The 24866-nt window shown below is 43.8% G+C and overlaps 1 protein-coding gene across 2 annotated transcripts in view; it reads left to right on the top strand.

Moving 5' to 3' along the window:
- Positions 1–24866, top strand: part of LOC115783977 (RNA binding protein fox-1 homolog 3-like) — a 266321-nt gene that overhangs the window by 217742 nt on the left and 23713 nt on the right. The window contains exons 4-5 of one of the 2 annotated variants that reach the window (XM_030735008.1): positions 11542–11793; positions 22595–22738. In XM_030735008.1, coding sequence (XP_030590868.1) covers positions 11542–11793; positions 22595–22738 — 396 coding nt within the window. Of the gene's footprint in view, positions 1–11541; positions 11845–22594; positions 22739–24866 lie in introns of both variants that reach the window. The other variant, XM_030735007.1, reaches the window with a different exon arrangement.

Raw genomic sequence — 24866 nt, 5'->3', positions numbered from 1 at the left:
AACCGTTTGTGGCATCGATGTAAAGCAGACAAACGGTGCTCTGTAGCGGTGTGAGCTATTTATAATCAATGATTTGTGCCTGTCTTTGCAGCTCCAGCAGGGAGAGCAGGGAGGCATGAACGCAAAGGTTCCTTAGTGAATGTTTTAAAACCCAAAGTGATCAAAGACAGGTGGAAAAAAAAATCTACTGGAGTTCAACTTATAAAAGTAGAAAAGCTTTCAAATCTATAAAATCCTCGTTTTTACCACCTCTTAAAATTCAAAATGCAAACTCACCACAGACAGTAATGACCTTTTCTGAGAAAAAAAGGATCATTTTCCTTTGAAAATGGCACACTGTTTTACCAAAATATGTTAAATCGACCTATTTTAGCTTCGGGGTTAAACAATGGTTACACGTTAAGGCCTCAGGAACAAAAGAATCCACTTTTTTTCTGCACTTTTAAATACAACACATTTTTAGATAATGTTCTTATATTGATTTTCTACATTGCAGCATTGCTGCTGTATTTCTACTTCCTCCAGTCCTGCTCCTGTGTGTGTGTGTGTGTGTGTGTGTGTGTGTGTGTGTGTGTGTGTGTGTGTGTGTGTGTGTGTGTGTGCGTGTGTGTGTGTGTGTGTGTGTTGGCTTGCACACTAAAGTGTTAAGGCATTCCCCATCTCAGTGCAGTGGACGCTGGCGGACAGCAAGGCGGGCCATTGATAAATTGATCAGAGTGAAATTGTGGAGTAGTGAGACATGCTCTGAATCCCTCCCCCATCGCCACACATCCCACGCGCGCACAGACACCTCAGCTCTGGCATCAATTATTGTGGATTGCGTGGTTGACAGAGTGTAAACCAGGTGCCAGCCCTCAATCCAATTAAAGAGATTTAATTGGAGAAAATAAATGGAGTGTGTCCACAAAGTGCTCGCTTACCCACATTTAGTAGATTTTTTTCAGCTTTTTGAAAAGCAGGGTTTTGTTTATGAAAGACCGGCTGAATCTAATAAAGCCTCAAGGCTGTTGCTTTTCCCAGACTGCCTTGCTCCACAGGTCAGTAATGCAAACAATCCAATTTCTCCAGTCTGAGAGCTATACTGGCATGTAGAAATGGGATTATTATCTAAAATGGGCCCAGCAGGTGTTTCTGTGACACAGTGTAATTTAAGGGAGGTGATAGTGTTTTCACATGGCCCGTGCTTAAATTCCCACAGATGCCTTTAAAAAAATATCTAGCAAATAAGTTGGAAAATCTGCTGCTCTGTCCTGTTAGCAGTTTTAGCAGAGCGCAGGCTGTTTCCTGAACTCATTTCCTGGGCATCCTCTGCGTACAAGACAGCAGCAGCCATCACGGTTTGAGGAGTTCGTCGAGCTAAAGAGAAGCGTCTGAATCGGTCAGGTAGAGCTCACGGTGGTCCCAACTTTTCTGCACCTAGCTCTTTTCTATCCAAATTTGTCCCCAGGGATAAGAGAGTGGTGCTCATTCCCGTCGTCAGCCCCCCCTTCCCAAACTCCTCACAAGGGACAGACATGCATAATTCAGGATTGTTATCTGTCTGCTGCTAACCCCTTTCTTCCTCCATATGCACACATTCACACACACACAGATCTGCAATGAAACAGTCTGACTGCACATCAATGATTCACCAGACAGCACCCCCTACCATGCAACCCCCCTCTCCGTTGAGGGAATCATATGGAGCCGACAGGGACTCCACAGGCATGCAACTTCCTATAATTGGAATAAAAAAAAGAGGCGAGTGGGGGAAATGCTGTATCAGGGATCTGCGAGAGTGGCATAGGTGTTCAAACAGCCATTCAGCAGTGTCAACCAGCAGATGGGCGACTGGCTGCTTACGCTGGCCCACTCGTTAGCCACCAGCAGAGAAATCAGGAGAGACGTTGAGGCGACACAGCGCCAAGGGTTTTAAGAGGGGGAATCACTTCAGAGTTTGGATTCATCTCTGTGAAGACGACAGATTTTTAACTCTGTGAAATTCAGCAGCAGTGGGACTGCAGACTGCTGCCTTCGCCTGCCTCCCAGCTTCCCGCTGCGAGCATCGCTGTTTCCCCAAGTTACCCCTGCCTCTTTATCCTCCGAGTTCTCTTTCTCACCACACTCACCTTTTTCTTCCTTAAACATCACAGGAGCAAATCAGCAGACAAGTGATTGTACAAGTTTTCTCAAGCTTTCAAGAATTACCACCATTTCATCATGGATAATCACAGTTAATAACCCTTCTCATTAAGGAGACGAGAATCACGGGTCATTAATATTGTTAATATCTTCTCCCTTTTCCTTCTCTTCTATCCCCCCCTCTCCGCGTGCCAGAGGGAGTGGAAACAAAAGGATGACTAAAAAAGAGCTTAGCGCGACAGTGATTAACCGATCGGGGTAGATGGACTGTGATGAATCAAAGTTATCTCTCAAATCTTAATAACTGGAATTAGCCCCTGATTAGATGAGCTTTGGCTACAGCGGGGAGTAGTCGGCTTTTTCACTTCAAAGAATCCCGCCCATGTAAACCTGTCCCTCCTTCCAGTGCAGAGCAAAGACACACAAAAAAAGGGGAAGAGAAAGATTCAACGAGGCAAATAGGCCAATGGAAGCTGGAACGATATGCAAATAGAAAGGGAGTCACAGCAGAGCAAAGAGAATACAGAGATAACATAAGAGACGGTGTTACACCTGTTCTCCTCCCAGAACTCCGCCGTTTATCTCAGCTTTTCAGTTTTCCTCTCTTCCTAACATGCTTGGGGTCCACGGGGAGGTGTCAGCGTCTCCGTGACAGGGTCATAATGACAGTGGCACTCTCCTTCATTTGCATATGTTTGCCATTGTCACAGCGGTCAAGGAATGTCATGTCGAGATTCCTGCATGCTTAAGTAATGGCATTTTGTCCCCACGAGGAACTCTGGCCCCGGTATCATAACCCCTGCCTGCAAAACTGAAGAAAAAAAAAAAAAAGAATTAACATGACAATCAGCTGATTCTAAAACAAATGTTGGCATTTCTATCCCCCAGTCGAACCTCAGAAGACTCATCTGTAGTCCGAGCAGCAGCCCCTGGCATGAGGACACCGCGCTGGGATTGATTTGAGGGATGATATGACCAGAATGACTGAACGTCCCTCTGTTCAGTCACTGGGTTTCAGGCCTTTACCTTTAGTGATCAGCTGCAATCTCAAAGCAGCCGTTCGGTAATGGGATATATACGTCAATATCACTTTGTTCTGACAACTTTAGAAGAACCAAGGAAAAAAAAAAAAAAAAAAAAGCATCACAGAGAAGAAGTAGAGGAAAAAGTTCTTTGGTGTGTTTTTGATGAGGTCAAACGGGCACACTGTCTGCTCCCTTTTAATAAATGAGTCTAAACACGAAACTTTGATGAATCCCACAAGTTAATCCGAGTTTTGACACCCTGTGTGGAGTAATTAGTCCCAGATGTAAATATCTGTTATGCAACAAAAGCGGCAACAGCACTGAAACAGACAATTATCTCCTCTTATGGCGTTGGCAAAATGCTATGAGTCTAACCATGTGTAACTGATGGCTTTTTCACGGGGCCTCCGGGCTTATTTGGTCGTTTTCCTTTATTTATTTATTTATCTGCATTCTTACCATGCAGCGCCCGAGCCCAGACAGCGCCGTGGCTGCGGCAGACAGGTTCATTACATGTCACAGGAGTTCAAAGTGATCCTCTGTCTACTCTGTTTATTAAGTGGCGCTCCAGCGTCTCTGAGGTATAGTAACACTCGCAGTCGCACCGCTAAGAGCAGTCCCATCTCAGTGCAGGGCTCTGCGTGCGGCGCCACCGCTGCAATGTAATGAAGAAATCAGCAAGGGGTTGGGGAAAATGAACTCTCCTTCTAATACCTTCATCCGAGGCCGTGGAGCAAATAAGTGCTCCCAATAACAAGGAAAAATCATGTTAGAGCGGATGAAACATATGTGACACGTGAAAACGATTAAGCCTCTCAGAAAGGCGCAGCGGAAACATGCGTAAAGTCTAAATTGTCTCGGACACGGGGCGAAAGAAACTGAGTGTTTATTTTCATGAATTGATTTTTGCACAAATGAGATGGAAAAATGGGAAGATGGGAGTTTGCAGGGGAGGAAATGTGAGACAAAACAATAACCCACTCCCCAGCCCATTTGAAATCATAAACCTACTGTAGTTGTGAGGAGAACCAGCGTTTGGGTGTGCTGGGGGGGTGGGTGGGTGGGGGTGATGTGAATCTGCATTAAATTGGGCTGCTTCTGCAATCTCCCCGCTCGCTCCCCCCCCCCCCCTCTCTCTCTATCTCGCTCGCGCGGGCTTGCTGTAATTGGTTGACTTGGGGGAGGGGAATAGCCATTGCACCAAATATGTACCTCATCACGAGAAGCTCTGCTGAAGGTGTTTTGTTGTTGTTTACCTCTTCTTAGTTTCTCTTTTCTAGCACACCTTGGATTCACTGTGTGGCATGTGGTTGTAATTAACACATGCTGCAGCCTCTGGTGAGTGTTAACAGAGAAACTTGGAGTAAGATCATGTGGCTCATCTAATTAAAATGGACCCAGCTAGACAGCCTTTATTTATGCGCCTTCAAGACAAAATGAATGCCAGTTGCCTGTGGAAATCATCTCAGGCCGTCTCTTCGCCTGCCTGACTGTCTGTGAGCGGGGCTACAATTAACCGAGCATCAGCAGCAGAGCGGGGGGGACAACAAGAGGCTTTCATGCAGCTGGCTGAAAACCACTCAGTGTTTCGTTTGTGTTGCATCAACTGATTGCCGCGCGGTGGCCTCCGCTGAGCGGCATTACGCTTTTCACAATAAACTGCGCTCGGGTTTGTGCCGTGACGGCCGCGTGGGATTTGTCACAAGTTTGCCACTGTCACTGTGAGCCAGTCATTAAAAGCAAATGAGCATTTTTCTAGAGAGGAATACTCAGCGCGCATGAGCCTTTTAGATGGCACAAGAACCATTTTCAGGCACTGAAAAGCTTTAAGGTTCGCTTTAAAAAATGTTATGTCATCTGTAATCTGACAAAGAAAAGTTGCTTGTGTATGTTTTCCATGAAGGAATGAGGCGGCACTGCTGTATGTTAAGTATTCACGCTGTTTGGGTTATGCAAAACCGCTGCAGAGCTGTTCATAAATCTACTTGAATTGCTTAATGTATAGAGTGAGGAGGAACATTTCTTGCTTCTTTAGACTATTAGCGTAGTACAGTAGGAAGCAAGTAAAGTAGAAAGGCATCTGCTGAAAAATGATCCGGGCTGCGTGTGACGGAGCTGAAGCCATAAAGCTGCCCACTCCATCACGGCTCCTATCGCTGAGATTGATCAGCCCGCTCCCATTTGAGTGATTTCCCCCCGGATTCAATGCAACGCAATTAGTCGCCCGCCGTATTTTGCCTTCGCATTGCTCTTTGACCCTCCATCGCACGTATGAGTCAGAGCGGCACTCTGCCATTATGAGTTCCTCCTAACAGCTCCTGTATTTGCACAGCCCATCTCCTCTTGGCCTCTCAACACCGTTCCTGCGAGCACTGCTAAAGAGGATCACGGATAGCTGGCGAGCAGCCAAGCTGTTGTACCTGCTGAGATGGAATATAGCCTTGACCATCCACACTGGGGTTAACAGTGAAAGCCTCCGTCTCCCTGTCTGAGCACTGTGCGCTGGGACTTTCTGTGGGACTGACAGCCTCAGCAGTGGGCATTGCCACGAGGCCTTCCTGACCTCTTTGGCTCCTTATGCTGACTGTAAAAACAAAACTCCACTCCAGAAGTGATCTCCTTAAGTAAGGGTTTCCAATCCAATTTTACACGAGGAGAGTGCTTAAGATAAGACATAGTGTTTTTTATTGTGCTCTCCAGTAATAGGAGTAGAAGGGGTGAAAGGAGAGATGGAGGGAAAGAGGAATGGAAAGGATGGGAGATCGATAAAGGCTGCTCTCTCCGGTTGCCTTTATTCTCCGTCGTTGTGCACGTGGAGATGAGGTTTAGGCGGCTCATGGCTGGAGGCCACATAGGGAGGGCATTAAAGTGTTGCAAAGGGACCTGCTCTTTTCTCATCAACAGGCCCGCAGGTAGAGAAACGCTCACCGGGATCCCAGTCTAACAAGTGCTCATTCGGAGCCATAAGGAACAGCGGTGTCTTCCAGTGGAAACGGATGTGCCTTGTACCTGACTGCTTTGTCACAGATGACTTTTCATCAGGCGCCACGCATGTTTTCCGGGGCCCACTCGCCCCAGCCGAAAAGGGCGTGTGGTCGCACTGGGACGAGCACAACTCCCCTGATTTGCGTGGGCCTTTCTTCTCTCCCCAGTTCGTTTCCAGTCGAATAACTCGTTTGTCACTTACATCAGAGGAAGGCGAAGATCATACGAGAGCCAGCGCTACTTTGTGTTTCACTAATGAGCCCTGTTCTCTCCGCCTCCTTGCTTTTGCCTTGCTGCCCTTTGAAACAGCAGCGACATGGCGCTACAACACTTTAGTAGTTTTCTTTCTCCGATCCCAAGCTCCAGGCTGATGTGCTGCTTGTGTGTCACTCGGCTCTGTCTCAGTCCTTCGCACTTGTTTAAAGCTCAAATGGCAGCAGACCTGACACACACACACACACACTGGCCCGTGTGATCTGCGAATGCAACAATTCAGATTCTGTCCTAAGCTCAGAGGAACACTTTAAGGCAGATGATAGTTTAACAAGTTTAGTGGGACGTGTCACGGCTAACGCAGAACTAAAGCACGAGAGAGGAAAAAAATTTCCCTAAACTTAAGAACTGTCAAATAAATAGCCAACGATACAACAAACAAGAAACTAAAACCAGAAGCTCCTCTAACAATGCGCTCGGCAGAAAGAGCGCTCCGGATAAAGAACTTAAAGAATGTCATGTTGTTAAGGAAATAAGAGTTTTGTTTCAGGAGCAGGAGGATCCGCAGAAAATAAGCTAAGAATCCAGTCAACACCGCCTGCTGGTTAATGCCACAGTCCACACAGTGTGTTTGTTCACAGGCATTTCTTTAAGCCTTTTAAGCCCCGTGATTTGTGCACATTTAGAACATGACTTTTATGAAACACAAACTTTCCACTACTTCAGAGTTTTTTTTTGACTGCCTGTGTCATTCAGGCATGTACCTCCAGATCCCGGGCACTCTGTCATTTTCGTTCCAACGCAGTTACCTAAACGGTTTAAGCTGAATGTAATTTGTTTTCTGGCTTCCAGGACGCTGCTTTGTGCACCACTCTGCTGGATTGGCATCTAATTGTTATTAATGGAAGACAAGAACAACAATATTTTTTATCTTCAATTTTCTTTTCAGCATGTAGAGCATCATTTTTCTTGCTTTATCGATCAACTAATAGTAAATTAAGAGAACCCACCTGTTCACATGGCAGATCTGAAGGAGCATCATATTGGTGGGGGAACAATAGAGAGAGAGATGATGAATATGATGCAGGAAGTTTAAGTAATGCAGTCAGATCTATAAGTATTTGGACCGAGACACAATTTTTGTAATTTTGCTAACGTGCGCCACCGCAGTGGATCTGCCGCCATGTTTGACAGATGCTGTGGTTTGTTTTGGATAGTGAGCATTTCCTTTCTTTCCATCATGCACGCACGGATTCAGCGAGAACTTTAGATGTTCTTAAATGTTCCCAGTGGTTTCCATCTTGAGGTGAACTCATTCATAAAGTCGTCTCTTGACTCTGACACACCCACTTCCACAAGTCGTCTTGACTTATTATTGTGAAGGTTATATTTTATTTACCAGAAAGTGATGATCATCCACTTTAGTTGTTTTGGCTTTTTTTTGACTTGGTCATTCTTTGGTTTTGCTGACTGCGCTGGTTCATAAGCACCACTTTAGAAGAATGCACCAAACTCTGGCCTCTAATACAGTTTCTTTCTAATTGGTCTGACCAGTAAAACATGCAAAACCACAGTCAGAGCGCTGAGTGTTGACTTCCTTTGAAAAAAAAAATAAACAAAATGTGATCCGGTGCAAACATTTTACCAGCTGTGACTCAGTGAAACGCAGGATGGCGGCGCATTGTGTTGTGGCACAACCTTTTTTGCCGCATGCCTCTGCATATTGCTGCAGCCTCTCCTGTGCCAATGCAGGCATCTCATTGAAAACTAATGAGGACTCAGTGTTTTATTTTAACAGCCTAAAGGTGCCACCATATACTGGATTAAAGCACAGTAAACCAAGGAGCGTAATGAGGACTAAAGATTTGTCCTGAAGTGGTGGATTTGATCTTTACATGATAATCGTAACAGCGGACATGTAAACACACTTAGGAAATTCTTAAAAACACGGATCAGGATAGTAGTCCTGACTGTGGCTGAAATAAAAGACAGAGCTGAAGCTTTGATCCCTTTAATGACATGAACAGTGTTTGATGTACAAACACAGCACCTCCTTGTTTCTGAGCTTCCTGTCTCTGCCGGACTGCTGATGTCTTGACAGCTTGCATAGGCTGGTTAAAAGGAGGACACAGGATCTGGTAGTACATTCAGCTGTCATACCAGGAGGTGCATCTTTTTTTTTTTTCTTTTCTTTTTTTTTAGGTAACCAACCCCATTCTCGTTTAAAATGGGTGCTTAGAAGTTGAAAATTGCCAACATCAAGAGCTTCCTTGAATTAGGATGCCCTGCAATGCAAGTGTGTTATATAATGCCATGACTGGAGGGAGAGGAAAAGTAGAGCACAGGGGTAGAGATTAAAAAACTTTCTGCATAAAAAGAGAGGAGGGAGGAAGAGATGAGCATAAAAGGGAAAGGGGGAAGGGGTGGGGGATTGAGGGAGAGACAGAGGAGATAGAAATATAGCATAATGAAAAAGAGAAGGGGGGATTAGGTCAGGCAGGAGTGAGGGTTCGCTCCTACAGCAGGAGCAGCCTTGAGGCCAGGCTGGCTGCAGGAGGCTGGTCAATCCTTCTGCTCTCTCAAGGCTTCTCTCTTTTTTCATTTAGATAATGGAGCATTTCCTTAATTGGCAGAGCACAGTTTAGGCCGAGGTTTGTTTGCCAACACGTCAGAGTAGAATTATTTCCACTACATTTACAGCATAGTGTTACTCAGCTCTCTCATTAAAACCACAGGCTCCTCCTGCCCAGAAAGGGTTTTCTTTGGAAATCTGCAGAAGGAGGCCAAGTAACAAAGAAGGGGGAAAAAAAAGAAAAAGAATAAAACACATTTATCTACCATCACACCATCCCCAGTCAGCTTGTCAAGAAAGAGACAGAAACCTCTCTATCTGTTTACTGTTATTGTTTTTCTCCAATCATAAAGACTTACTTCTGGCTGCTATTGTGTGCTTTTTCCTCCTTTCTTATCGAAAGAGTTATGCGTTGCGCTCGCATGATCTGTATCTTTAAATTTGATTGAGGGTATTTGCAGGGGGTGTTATTGGATTTCGGTGTTATTGTCTCACCTTTTCCCTCTGTGTTTTTAATGTTGGGATGGATATCCGCTCCAGCAGCACTGATCTCACTGTTCTGCTCATTAGTCTGGATTCACAGACCTCGGTGCTTTGTAACAATAAGACATGCACTTCTGTAGTCCAGCCATTACCGAGTTTAACAATGTGCACCAGCCAGAAAAGTCCATTATTTCTGCAGCTCATCATCTCAAGCATCCATACGAGACAAAGGGTCTGTGAAACTGCTTCATTGCAAAGAGCCATCTATCACTTAAGTCAGGAACGGAGACTACAAAATACATCTGGAACAGATACCGCAAACTGAGTAGGAAGCATATGGATGAATCAGAGTCATAGAAAGAGGACAAGTTGCCAGCAACAGGATCTGCAAGTTTATATATGAGTATATCTCAGTTGGTCTCAGCTGGCTCACCTTTACCTTTAGGAATCAGTTCTTATGGTTCAGTTCTGTCTAAATTCTTTTATTAGTTCAGAATCAGAATCAGAATCAGAATCAGAAGGTTTTTATTGCCATATGGGTGAACAGGTTCACAGCATTAGGAAATTGCTGCGGTACTTCGTGCTTACAGAAAAAAAAAAAAAAAAAAAAAAAACACTGGTCAGTCCTCTGTGTTGAAGAAAGTGTAGGCCTGTAAAGGTGTTCAGTGTAACTGCACCCGTTTTATTATCACTGAGTATAAACTCAGTATTAAAGGCTAGAATTAAATTCAGGTGTGCAAAAGCTCCGCTGCCGGAGTTTGACTCCATCGTCTTGCAAAGCAAAGCAGTCCAAACAGTAAACTAGCACCAATAAAAGAAAGCGATGAGCTTGGAGGCGTGGATTCCAGTGTATGAGACCATTTGGATACGTTCTCAATTCCCATTCCTATGGAAGATAAAACTGAGAACGCACATTAAAGATCCCTGTTGGACTGTTATGATGGAGGTCTGTTCACTCTAGAACTGGTGTTAAAGAACTCCTAAACCTGTAAAGTGCCAAACACAGATTTAACTTCCTGTTGTTGTTTTTTAAGATAAAACATCACCAACCAGGTCTCGACTCTTAATAACCCTGCACTTAAATTTAAGTAAAAAAATTTTTTAAAAACTTGTTCACTGGGCGTTCTGTTATTGACTCATTCACAGTGTAGAATACATATATAAGACGAAGGTTACTTCCAGGTCTGAAAAACCTGCATTCTTTCTGTAGTCTCCTCTGGTGTCAAAAACACAGCTGATCTCAGTAAAACACTCATGTTCCTGATGAGCTCAGTCGCAGCACGATGTTTATTTGCACATTATGGTGCCCATTTTAGTGAAATGCTTTAAGGTGGGCCCACCGTGTGATTGACAAGCATGAGTGTGCAGTGATCTTAGTTTCTGAGTCTGATCCGCTCCTCGCTTGTGATGTCCAGTTTAAAAAAAAAAAAAATCTACAGTTTCTATTGACTAAAACTCTGAGGTACAAAACGGTGCAATCAAATGCTTGTTTACACTCGTTATCGCTGCTCAATTTTTTTCTAATTTAAAGAAGAATTTTGCCAGAGGCCGTGTTAGCCTCAAAAATGAAACTGGGTACATTTTAGATTTAGATTATATAAAAAGAATAACAGAAAAGTAGTGTTACTAAAACTCTTTGGCACTTGTTTAAAAAAAAAATCCACATGATAACCAGAGATAGAAACAAAAGCAGGGTTAGTGAAGAGCAGGAAAGCTCATAAAGCAAAAAGTATGAAAGTGGAGCTTGGAGAGGGAGCAGCTGCTGGTTTAACAGACCTGTCATTGAAATCAAAGGCCCTAATCAAAATTTTATCAATTAATTGATCTTTCCTCCTGTGCTTTGCCACAAGTGCAATTGAGATTCCCCCTGACTCTTGCCCCTCCAACAGCAAGCCATGCTCTACAACATAAACTGTGTTCATTAGAGAAGATCAAGGATTTCTCTAATACGAGCTGAGATGTGATATGATGGCTGTTTCCCCGACTTAGTTGGTTTGCAGGACAACTCTCCCTGGTTGCCTTCCACATCACACCAGGGATCTTGCACTTCTTTCATGCTGGTTGTACGAGTCAAACAACCTACTTTAAGTTCAATTTCAACTGTAGTTCTAACACTTGCCTCCTGCTGCGTGTTTCCCGCAGGGTAACCAAGAGGCCACCAACCCCCCAGAAGCGATGGCCCAGCCGTACACCCCAGCCCAGTACCCGCCTCCCCCACAGAATGGCATTCCCGCAGAGTTCGCGGCACCGCACCCGCTTCCGACGCAGGACTACACCGGGCAGAGCCGGGTGCCCGAGCATGCCATGACCCTCTACACGCCCACACAGACGCACAGCGAGCCGGCCGGCACTGACAACAGCACGCCCGCCATCACCGCCACCACGACCGCACCGGTCAGTGTTCTTCATGATCTGCAAACACTGTTCTCAACACGCTGTCAGCAAGTAAAATATATTCATTTTATCTTTTTATCTATTTTATTATAAAGTTATAATTGTTGGATTGTTTTAACCTTTTTACATTCATGACTGGTAGCTCCCATCTAGTTACCAGTGTGAGTGTAGCCAAATGTTATTATTTCTTTCTGCTCATTTTCTCTCCCTGACTTTTGTTTTGCTGAGAAGTAAGACTATTGTTTAATATTCAGTCAATATTTACGTTTTCTGTCCTTGCCTATAACCCTAGAGTTCTGCCCTCTTCCTCTATTGACAGAAAAAGAACAAGTGTATGCACATCTAGGAAAATGTTTTTAGGTAGCAGATCCCAAAAGAATCACAGCATGTTGGAAAACAGGGAAAAAGTTTCCCTACTATTCGGCTCCAGTGTAATAGCACACGCCTGAAGAGGATTACGGATCTAAACGTGGCCTTTACAAGCACGATTTAATAAACCGAAACCGAATGATATGCAATGTACAGAAATAACAGATTTTCAAATTTGGCCCCAAACCGGTGCAGCTGCAGTTACATCATAGATCAGTTTATAGGTTAAAAATCATCCAGCACTAGAACTACAACCCTTTAAATAATAATTTTTTTAAAATGTGATGCTGTATAAAAAAAAAAAAAAAAATCACTGCAAATTAAACCCCATATTTGACTGAAAAATGGTACAAAGACAATATATCATAACCCGAGAAATGGTACTGTTATCTGAAAAATATATGCTCAAAGATTGGAAATATTTCGTGGTGAAATATCTCACAAATAATTAGGTGACTGACAACAAGCCAGTAACATGACTGGAGGTAGAAAAAGCGTCCTGGAGAGGCCGAGTCTTCCAGAAGGAAAGAAGGGGGAAGACGATATTGTATCTCAGGACAAAAACTGCAAAGAATTTGGCAATTTCATTCTGTTATGTACCATAGATGATGAAAAGATTAAGAGCATCAAGAGAGATCTCTGTACGCAAGGGACAAGGCTGAAAACAATTTCATTTTCAATATTGTAATCTGCAATCTGCATTATAAACAGACCTGATACTGAGGAGCAAATTGCTGCATGGGCTCAGTGGATACAGCCTGATGCTGCAGCCACAAATCTGAGTAAAAATCTGCCACGCATGGTAGACACAGTGGCAAAAGCAGCAAAGGAACATATTACACACAAATGCACACTGTTATGTGGTGTGTCAGTGCACTGGCTTGATGTTAAGCTAACAATTAGACACTAACTAGACATATCAGTGAAAAAAGATAGCATCTGCTATCTAACACTGGCTTCTACTCTTTATTTATAAAATGTGCTGAAGTGGTTGCTTAGTGTTTCCTTCACTGCTGTTTGTGATACACTGTATCCTAAAGTTAGAAGTTTAAACTGTGCAAAGTAAGCTATTATTATGCAAACAAGCACGCATAACGCGGTGTGGTGTGTTGCTGTTGACGATAAATAGATGGTTTGTGCTAAGAAAAATTATTTTATCTGTTGCGCGAGCAGCTGATGAGCAGAGTTTAATGAAGTGGCAACCTCCGGAGCTGAAAAATGAAGCCAACTCATAATGACAAAAACTGCAGTTCCTCAACTGGCCACTTGAGGCTGGCTCCAAAACGCAGACGATATCAACGATGGAGGTTTCGAAGCCTTGAGATGAGCGTTTCTGTCGTTGCTATGTCACTATGAAACTGCATGTCCATTAGCTAATCAGAACTCGTTAAGCACTGAGCATGTGATTTGTTATTGTTGTTGATTTCTTATCTGTGGCCTTCAGACCAGACTACAGGTTTAAGACTGGCTTCATTTTTCTGATCTGGAAACTGCGTCCATGTCTATGCTCTAAAAGCAAGTCGAGTCTCCGTAGACTTCAGTGTTAAAACGTCCAACTTTAGAGCAGGAAAAAACACGATTAAAGCCTGGTACAAAAAAATGGTTTAAGCCTTTATGGATATTTTCTCCCTTCCCTAAACAGGACCTTCCCATCATGTTTATGCCTTTTGGAGTATTTTTTAATGGGCTTGTTGTGTGGTGCAGCCTGTCCAAGAAGTCTGTGCTTCAGTTTTAGTGCGAGAACTTCTAGTATTTTATTAGTCTGCTAATTGGAGCTATCAGTAAGTGTGTGTGTGTGTTACTCATACAGTTTTGAAAGCAGGCTGCTTGCTCGCTTTAGCTGATAACTCCACTGATTTGTCCAATTACAGCCACATTTTCTTCCCCCAAAACAAACATAAAAAAACAAAAGCAAAAGATCATCATTGCTACATCCATCTCTCATATACAGTCTATGAATTCAATGCACCAGAATCCTGTAATTACCGGCTCTGTCCACAGAGGTCACTGTTGCCACTCTTCAGAAAATACTGCATATTCTTATTTTAACATGCAAATATGGCCTATTTTTAATTATTGTAACATATTTGCATTTTTCAAAAACCTTAATTAACTTTTTCTCTCTCTCTCTTATGTTTACATAAGTAGTATGTAAAATTTTTGTTGTTACGCAAGAGGTGTTGCGGCCCCAACCCTTGTTCCACATTTCTTTTTAGGTCATTTTTCTTTCCCTCAGACAGTAATTTGGATGTTTTCTGCATCACAAAAACAAGAATGGCCCCTCTTAATAAAAGGTGAGGGTTAACAGTGAGAGTCACGTGGCTGCACATTCATGAGCAGCAGCCGACTTTGATGTTCGGGCCAAGCTCGGCGTCTGACGATGGAGGTGAATCTGACTGAGAATGCACCGCTAAAATGAAAGTGCATATCTGAAGAACCATTAGGGGGCTCCCAGAAAAAAAACATGTCAACCTGAGCTGTTTTATTTATTTGCGTGAAGGAGATTTGACATGCTTTAGACATGAATGATTCAGGCTTTCTGAAGGGAGGACACGCCTTCCCCCACTTATCTTTTTCTTCTCAGTTAAAGGAGCAAAAGAGAGAAAGATGCACTTCTCTCCAGCAGCCAAAACCAACAGCTGCTTAGTGAAATCAGCTAATTATCTGTAACTACACCCGAGCGTTTGAGATTTTTCTTTCGAACGTAAGACACGATCGTCTGTGCCAGGACACGGTAATGCTCCTGTTTTCACTCCATCATGAGAGTGCGTGCCTTTAAAGCACTGGCACTCGAAGGAGAAAACAAACCTCTGGCGATGGATTGTGAGGAAAATTCTAAATTATATAGTATACGCTTCATTCTTGTATGCTTACATAAAATGCCTTGACCTGAGATTTACCTTCACAAGAGGTAGATGCAGATAAAAGGGAGAACGACTTAGCTTCAAACGTAAGACAGGCGTCTAGAAAGATGGATAATACTGGCAGAGATGAAAAAAAGTAAGACCTTCATACCTTCTTTTCTCCTTTAGTATGAAAACACCTGCTGCTAGAGGTCACTGTGAGGCCGCAGCCCTCCTGAGAGGGATCGGGGTCCCTCATAAAAAGCACCTTTAATAACTCAGTTTTCCCAGCCTCACAATTACAGCACAGCCGTGAATATTTGGGGGCAGAAAAGTGCTTATGCAGCATAAGCAGGGCAATAGCATTGCGCAGCGTATTATCATCGGCCTGTAATGTAGCAATGTTTGATTTGAAGATTTGTGTAACGCACTCCAACTGCTCCACGGTTATGTGCTGCACTTACAGTAATGGCTGAGACACGAGAATTTAAAGTGAGGAGAGACTTGGCAGGAGGTTTAGTCTCCTCCTCCTCCCCCCCCCCCTCGACACTGTACACCACTCCTCCGCTCGCTATCTCTCGCTGTCTCCCCCCTCTCTCTCTCTCTCTCTCTCTCTCTCTCTCTCTCTCTCTCTCTCTCTCTCTCTCTCTCTCTCTCTCTCTCTCTCCATTTCGCATTTGATTTCATTTCATCTGTTCACCCGCTGTGAAGAAAGCCCAGAGATGGTGGCCATGGAGAGATGAGAGTTCGCCCTGCTTTCCTTCATGTTCTCCCCTTCTTGTGCTATCCCTGCGTTCCTCCATCTTCATTCTCTGCATCCATGCACTCCTCACTTCCACCCATCTTTTCTCATGGAGGACAGAGGAACGAGATTAGTGGGGTGTAAACAGAGAGTCTAATCCCCGGGGCCACTGGGGTAGTGTCGCCCACCGCTGCGTTCCCCAGCTTTAATGACAGACCCAGCCTGTTTGCTGTGGGTGTCACAGACGGGCCCGGGTGCCTTTGATTAGGGCACCCTGCAGAAACACAGATTGAAGGAGCAGATCAGCTACTCGCTGCGAATCTCCCCCCATTCCTCCTCCCTCGACTCGACTCTGCTGTGCTCAGCTCCTCTACCCCCACGACAATGCTTTACTCTGCACATCTTCTCGACTTAAAGACTTAAAAAGAGTCAAGAGAGTGAAAATTCAGTGAAACGTATGGATTCTGTGTGAATTCCCTGCAGAGAACGGAGAGTGTGTATGTTTTAATGAGGCACAGGGACTCTCTTCACTACTTCTCTCTGTTTCTGTGTCTCCAGTCCGCCATCTATACTGGGAAGGTGGTGTTGTCCAGAGTCAGACCTCTGGGACCTCGCTCTGTGCCATGTTCAAACAAGCTGACTTGAAAGCAGGCGACTTGAGGAAGAGAGGCAGCCCCCAACTTTTCTCCAAATCCTTAGAGATGAGGGTAGCAGAGGGCTGCCAGGGAGCTCTGCTCGAGAAAAAAAAAAAAAAAAAAACTGAGCTCGTTATCTGGCTCAGTTCAAATAGTCTGAGGTTTGGTTGAATTTCATGAGTAATCATTCTCTTTTCAGATAACAAATTAAGGCAGTGGTGTTAGGGCAGCACTCAATTCCAGATTTTTCACAGCCCGTGTCAGCGGCACGAAGACTTTCCAAAGGGTATTCTGGGGGACTGTGATAACATAGACACGCGCACAAACACACAAGGGCATGCAGAAAACATGGGCGAGCACATGCAAACATTTATATGGCCGTGCACATGCAGGCACTCACACACGCACACACACACACACTCATCTCTCACAAGCTGTGTTTAAGGGATCGAGACACCACCAGGGTGTAGCTTTCAGAGACACTGCTGATGGCAGCACGTAGGCCGCCATTAAAAGGGGATGGCTGTGTTATCTGTAAGTGGGAGGAGTCGCTTACTTCCCCCCAGTGTAAATTCCCTTTTCAAAGATATCCTCAGTGTTCCCTAAACTAAATACTCTCCTGGATCATTTAAAGGATGAGGATGCTGTTATTCTATTATTGTCAGCAAATGAGTGAATCCTACGAAAAGGCCAAAACTGACAATGCGATAACCCATCTCTCCCAACTTTCTGACTTCCCCACTCTGCCTGAATACTCTCAAGACGTAGCTCACAAAAGCACAGCTCACAAATATCTGCTTCCCCCTTTTGAAAGAGACTCGGTAATGTCCCGAAACATCTGGATGCTGTAGTTTTTTAGCATTCGGGAGATAAACAATGCATTTGTTGGGGGACTATTTTCAGCTGTGCATTAATGCGCATTTGGTTCTCTAGTGAGTCTTTACAGCAGCAAGAGTTTCCAGCTACAGTGCATAGTGTGTGCTTTATAATGAAGATGCATGTCAGCCAGTCCAGCAGTGAGGGTCACCGGCAGGTTTTCAGGCAGTAATGGAGCTGCATGGAACAGAAGATTAAGATATGTTAAGTCACAAAAGCTGAGTTAGTTCTGTAAGGGTACCTTTGCAAGGGTGTGCACAAAACCGACCTGTTATGAACAGAAAGACCTCATGAATATTGCACTTATAGCGTTGTTATTAAGTGTCAATTGGTCAGTTATTTCATTTTTAATGTAAAGTTGATGTTGTTGCAGATGTCTTGTTTGAGACACTTTAATTAATCATCGGTGATAAATGTGGAAACTTTGTGATATCATGTGCAGAACTAACCTTTCAGAGCACAGAAATGTAATTTATAAAATATAAATATTTCTATTAAGGAAACACAGAGATGAGCACGTGTTACAGCGCTAATGATTACCTAGTTTTCAGGTTTATCCTTCCAGACGGTGCCCCAAAAAAAATGGGCTTTGTCTCAGATAATTGGAGGCACTGAACTGGACCTCTTGACTGCGTCTGTGTTGTTGTTGCCTTTTGGAGCATTTTAATGGACTTATCTGACAAATAATGTGGCCTGTTGTGTGGTTAATGCAAGACCAGATGGTCCAAGAAGTCTTTGCTCCAGTTTTGGAGACTCCAGTGTTTTAGTATCTCTTTTTAGTTTGTTACTTCGTTGCTTAACATATTGATAGCAGATATCCGTCTCTGTGAGATGCACCTGTACAGTTAAGGAATGCAGCTCATCTTAGTTCTGTAGCTTGCTAGCCTTGGCTGATAACTTGGCACCTCACCCCCTGGTCTAAATGTGGCTCCTGGCTCCAAAAAAACTACATGAAAGAGGCCAAAACATTAATGTTCAGGCTTCAGAATGCAGAATCCATAACGACATGCTGGCAGCAGCCATCTTGTATATAAAGTAGATGGTTTTCACACTGGCTGACATGAGAGATTTACATTTGTGTCACCAATATTTCCCTTGGCCTCAAACCCTTTGCAAGTAACTCTAATCCTAAATCTAAAATTTAGCCTCAGTGATGCATCTTAGCAAAACACACCTGGGAGCTGAAGTGAACTCGTCTCCTTTTAGCTTTTGATTCTGCAGAGCTGGTTCAGAGAGGAGAGTTTCACTGGTGCTGAAACTGCCGATCACGAGACAATAAGTTGGTCTTAGTGTTGCCAGCATGCCCAAAATGACTCCTCCATCTCTGGCTTGTTTATATGAATCAGGGGGATGTGGTGGGGGCGGATCCTCTACTCCACACTTACTCCCTGCTCTCTAAGGTGATGGAAAGGTTATTTTTGCAGCTTCTTTGGAAAAAGAAAACAAACAGTGAAGGACCGGAAGAGGAAAATAATGAATTAAAGCGCCGGCATTATAATTCTTGAGAGTGAAGACTCAGAACCCCCCACCCCAGCTCCTATTTAATCGGATGTAATCTACCTGCTTGGCAGCATTCCAATCAGATAGTTTCAATTATGCTCTTGTAATGCCACTCTGCGAGGAGGGGGAAAGTGCTGAGCAGAGCACTTTGCAGGCGATTTGCAAATAACAGCAAGGGAGTCTTTTAGAGAAATGACTGAACAGGAAGCCGGAGAGTTGCTGGAGTTGACAGCTCTCTCACTCTTAGGTTTGCTGGCTTTGGCGGTGACGGCATGTTTTGCATCCCGCCGCCTCCTCCCCGTGACAGCAGCTGTCGGGACAGTAAAGTGCCACTGAAGGTGGCCTCCTATGGTAATATGGAGGTAATTATTTTCCACTGCTACACCACCATCTCACAACCAGGCAGGCAGGTCGGAGCCTCGGGAGCAGCGTGCAGAGGCAGCCATCCCGGATCTCAGTGACACTCAGAGTTATTGAGTTAGTAGGATGCAGTCTGGGGTGTTTGGGAGTCAGCATTCGGTATTTGTGTTCTCCATATGTGTATTTGCCCCCAGTGTCAGTGTGTTGCTGGCCTGTCTGAGCGTCGAGTGAAAGTTAATCTGGATGTCTGCAAACACGCGACTGCGCCTGCCGTGATAAAAAGCCAGACAGAAGAGCTGGAGGACAGCGGTGCTCAGTAGTCTGGCAACATACGCTAAAGGTCGATAGTGTCATGTGTGACCGATGAAACAGATTGACCCGCGGGGCTCTGGTACCTTGTCACCCTCCACGGTCCTAGCATCTGTCTGCAATGTGTCACCCCCAGGGCCCAACATGGCTACTCAGGCTATTAACCTCCAGCGCGCGAGGACACAGCAGAGTTAAGACCCGTCCACCCGTCTCTCTCTGTCACAAATCCACTCCTTACTAGCCGGCCGGCCGGCCAGCTGAGTGCATTTTCCGGCTCTTGTGTCCTTTATCACTTGTTAACCTCTGGTCCGAACACCGTCAAGACCAGGCGGGGCTTAGGAAGCTGCCACCACCAGCACGCCTCACCTGTGCGGCTGCAGGGGAGACAAAGTGGGACCTTGAATCAAACAACTGTCACTGTTAACAATGTATGTCACCATCTCGGAATGGGCCATAAAAACCAAATAAATGACGGCCATTACAGTGGAGATTGTGATTATGATAATGAGAATAATAAAGGCGATCATCATTACGATCATGATGATAATGATAATACTGTGATGATGAATTATAATGAATAAATCCCTACCCCATTTCCTAAATGGTGGGAAATGTATCACTACGAGAGGCCTGCAGCCATCTGACAGCCTCAGAGCGGCGTGAGGGTTATCGGCGTGTGAGTGTATATGTCATTTGAGCCGCTTGTACTCCGGCTACAGCCTGCTCTCTTTTCACGTCTGTATCAGTACAAGATTGCATCCGTGTATGTGACTTCCCAGTCAGTGTATAGTGTGTGTGTCATGCTCAGAGAGCACTTCCCAGGAGACCTGGCAGTTTACATATCACATTCAAACAGCTTTTGTTCTCAATATCTGCCACTTCCACTCTCTCATTGCTCATTCTCCCCTCCCCTCTGCCTGCTTCTTTATTTAGTCCTTTTCCAGAGGCCCTGGCTCTAAATCAGTGCTCATTTTAGTTTTTGTTGTTGTTTTGTTGTTGCTTTGTTTTTTTATATGCTTGCTTTTGAGAAATGGGGACTGTCCCTAACAACAAAAACCAAAAATCACATTTATCTTTTCCAGATGAGTGACCTCTTGTGGTCATGGGAGCAATTACTTTTCCCCTCTCAGAGGCAAATATGAATGTGCAGTGCTGTTTCACACTTTTGTAAAACTTAATTAGAAATTCTAGTGAATGGCTTGTAGTTGATTTCTTGTCACCCACTGACAGCCAGCAGTTTCCATAGTTGAAGCATACAAATATCAACAGCTGTGAAGCTCACCGATTAACCCATTAAGACCGCTTGAACTGTATGTATGGATAACCCTTTATTACCAGCATGTTTTATATAACATCACTGCATCCAATGATGCTCCTCAACCCGTGTGTATTTCAGTAAACGGTAACAGTACACGTTAAATGCCAGTTTGTACTTTCTGGTGCAAATAAATAAACAGCTTTTTTTTCATCCATGCAGTTAGTGTGTGCAGCATCCTCAGCTTCACTGTGAGCTGCAGCATTTGCAGCTGATAGATCGTTTAGTATAGATTTTCAGGTACGGTGATGTCATACCTGGAATTGTCATAGAGAAATTTATACAGCAAATTAGCCATTTTCCCCTTCCTTTGGCTTTTATGCTGAGCTAATCCGCATTCTGTCTAATGGCCAGCAGGAGGCGGCTCATCTTTTTTTTGACAAAAGGAAGTCAGACTGCACTAAAATCAATGAAAAAATTTACTTTACCGTTGATTTATGATCTCAATGAACTTTCCCTAATGAATTGTTGGTATAATTTCATACACCCTGATGTTTATTTTGTAAATTATGGTTCACTTAAGATAAAAGAGTACACTTTAAGGCAGAGGTGGGCAATTTATTTTCCCAAGGGGCCACACGAGACACTGGGAGTGTTGTGTGTGTGTGTGTGTGTGTGTGTGTGTGGGGGGGGGGGGCAGTTTAGCCTCTTAGCATCCACAAGTTTGACAGCAACCTTTTTTAGGGTTGGGTTGTGTTTAAGCTACATGCTAAACTTCAGGACCTCTCAAATTAGGTGTCCTGCATGACCTTTGGCCTTACAGTTCTTCTGTAATGGTGTGCTTTACATAAATGAGCCAGTAGTTGAAAATTGCATGAAGAGGGGATATGTTGATTTAACTCTACCCATAACCCTAAACAGGTCGCACGCATCCCAGTAAATGTTAAGAGGCTTAAAAAGATTTCAAAGTGTAAAACCAAATGTTTCAAAACTGAGAAATCCCTCGTCAAAACAACTACATCCATTTTTTATATACAGTCTATGCTCCTGGTGCTAGCTCCATACTTAATGCTCATATACTGATGTTTTTAATAATAACTTCCAAATTTCCCAACTACTTGTTTAATCGAAATTATTTTGTGGCTTAAACTTTAACCACCGAGACAGCAGGTCAGAAACCACTTATATGAATAAAACACATTTTTACAGAACACTTAGCAGCAACCTGTTAAACCAAAAACGAAGACAGACCGATGTCAAAATAGTCCATAAAAGAGATGATAAGCTGTGCAGTTGACCAATGAGGTTTTGTCCACAGAAAATAAAACTGCCTCAAAAACGAGGTCCGTCTAAACAGACAAGCCACCAGCACCCTCAGTGAAATTCATCACTGGTGTCACAGAGAGAAACAAGTGGAATTTGTCACTGACATCAGACACGTCATTTATATAGAAATGTCAGCACAGCATTCGCATAATGATGGAAACAACAACGCTGAGGGCTTTGGGCCTCGCACTCTGATGGCTGTGTGCAAACGTCACCAATAATGTGTCTTTAGTCTAGACATGTCAGGGCTCCGTGGGATCTATATCCACGCCTTTTTGTCAGCACCTTCAATCTTCCCTGTTGCTCAAGAGCTAAGTGCAAGAGATTAATAAGTGGATTTGTAATGCACAACCTCAGGTTTGACACTATAAGTCATAGGCTGTTTATCGCTTTGGCTTTCTCGCCAGATTGAAAAATAGCAGATGCTGAGGAAGTCAGTCAGCCAGGCCTCCCACCCCACCCTGCACCCTGCCACCCTTCTATTTCAACCCACTCCCCTCCCCATACTTCATGACCAGGAGGTACAGTATACTGTAGCAGCTAATGAGCAGCTTGTGTCTTTCCTCTGTTTGTTTCCCTCTGGCAGACAGATGATGTGACGCAAACAGAGGGCTCTCAGCAGCTCCAGCTCCAGCACTCAGACTCTTCAGAGAAACAGCAGCCCAAAAGGTTACATGTCTCCAACATTCCCTTCCGCTTCCGGGACCCTGACCTAAGGCAAATGTTTGGGGTGAGTACCTTGAAGGAAAATTCCAAGCTATCATAACTTGGGTCTGCTGTAGCCTCCTTTCCACCCACAGTGCCCAGCACTTTCAGTCCCAGGGACTTTTTCCAAGGAACTGAAACATTTCCACTGAGTTCTAAAGACCTGTGAAAATTAGGCGAATTACTCTTTTGCTGCTTTTATATTATTTTGGGGTTTATATTAGATAAATCCTTAAAATCATAATCATCAGGATGTGATCATGCACAATAAGCACACTGTAAAAGAAATAAGAGAGCTCATTTTATTTAAGAGAAACATGAACAGATTAATTCAGTGGGAAGTGTACCTAATAAAGCAGAAAGGCATGAACGTTATTCCACATTAGTGGGTTTTTTTTTTTTTTTTTTTATAAACTGTGCATTTATATCCATGGTGCTGCTGGCGGTGATTGTGCAACACATCTGACGCACCCACCAAGCAACCTTTAAGTCTGTTGTGTGCCTATAAAAACATGTCAGCATGTTTAATGCAGAAATCACAGCAAAATGATGCACAGAGTTTTCTGAGTGAGCGTTCCACGCTTACATTAGAACTCTGCCGCGCTCCTCTGCTCTCTATTTGGGTCAGAGCTGCAGGTCTGCATGTCTTTTGGATGGCAGAGCCGAGCTGCAGTGCACATACAGAGCAGAGCGGCCACAGCAAATGGGATGAGGCACTTCAGTTACATTCACATGTAACGTGGTAATGCTTCACCTTTCTGCACAGTGTTAGGAAGCACGTTTGCTTTGAAACAATCAGAAGATATTTTATTGATCTGATGTGTTGCTGTGATGTCACTAATGCTGCTCCCCGTCTCGCTCAACCACAGCACATGAAATATCCAACAATATCTGTGGTATACCTTATTTTTAATACACTTGAATTCAGCTTAGTTCAATTTTAATTATATCTAGAGGCATTTTTATTATAAGTTATAAGTTAAAGCTCTAACAATATTAGAGCGAGAGCACCAACAATCAGATGATCGGCTCTGAGCAGACACCTAGTGACAGTGGGGAGAAGGAACTCCTTTTTAAACAGGAAGAAACCTTCTGCAGAGCCGAGCTCTGAGCAGCCACATGCTGTGACTGGTTGGGGAGAGGGTGGGTGAGTGAGCTTTTCACCTCTTGGAGGCTTTCCACGTGCTTTTGCCCAAACTGCAGGGTCTGGCAGAGTACTTCCACCAATCACAAATGTTCCATGCTGGAAGCTGCCTTTTCCAAAGCTCCCGGACTTTCAGAAAGTACATTCCAATAAGCAGGGACATCTTTGGGGGATAAAAATAGTTTCCGTGCAAACTAATCTAATCTAAACTTTGGTGCCTCTGAAGGTTCCCAGTCCTTGGGGAAAGTTCCTGTGGTGGAATTGTACCTTACGATATTGGTGTGCTTACTAATTACTGTCATCTAGAGACACAATAACAACAATGCCTGAAACACACACTCTCAGGAAACCAAAAAGGTAGTAAACTGTTTGCAGAATATCTAAGAAGCTCTGCATTTCAATGTAAAATTAAAGGTTAGCACAAGAATTTCACAGGGTAGCAGTTCTCATAGTTGAGGGTCCCATCTTACCCAAATTAAAGAGCACATCCTCTGATGTCAGAACAAATTATTATGTCTTTATTAAAATGAATATGAAGCATCAGGGAAAACAATCTAAACCACACAACAGGCCACTTATTTAATGAGCAAAGCCAGTGCTTAAAGTGTCATCTAGTTAAGGCATTGATTACTACGCTGTCAGAGGGGGGGAAAGAAAGGAGTGCCTTCTGAGTTTTTAAAAGCAAACAGCTCAATCAGTCCCAATCAGGTGCTGAACTCATTGCTGCACTGCAGACTGGGCACTAGGGAGAAGGTATGGTAATGATTTTACTGTTCATCTCTGTCTGCCCCCCCCAAAGAGCTCTGGCTTTGTTACACTTCTGTTTAGTAAGTTTGTCCCCTGAACAACAACAATGTGAGGGTAATATTATTCTTATAATATGAGGACAAATACAAAGAAAGGGGGAGAAAACATTTAATTTCTATTCCTGTTTGTGTTCACATATATCAGAGCGTGTACATGGAAAAAATGGGTAGTCTTCACAGGTCATTAAACAGTCTTATTTTCT

Source organism: Archocentrus centrarchus, chromosome 8 (assembly GCF_007364275.1).
Source record: "Archocentrus centrarchus isolate MPI-CPG fArcCen1 chromosome 8, fArcCen1, whole genome shotgun sequence".
Taxonomy (NCBI): Eukaryota; Metazoa; Chordata; class Actinopteri; order Cichliformes; family Cichlidae; genus Archocentrus; species Archocentrus centrarchus.
Note: the sequence above shows the minus strand (reverse complement) of the source record. Positions and strands in the feature narration are given on the sequence as shown.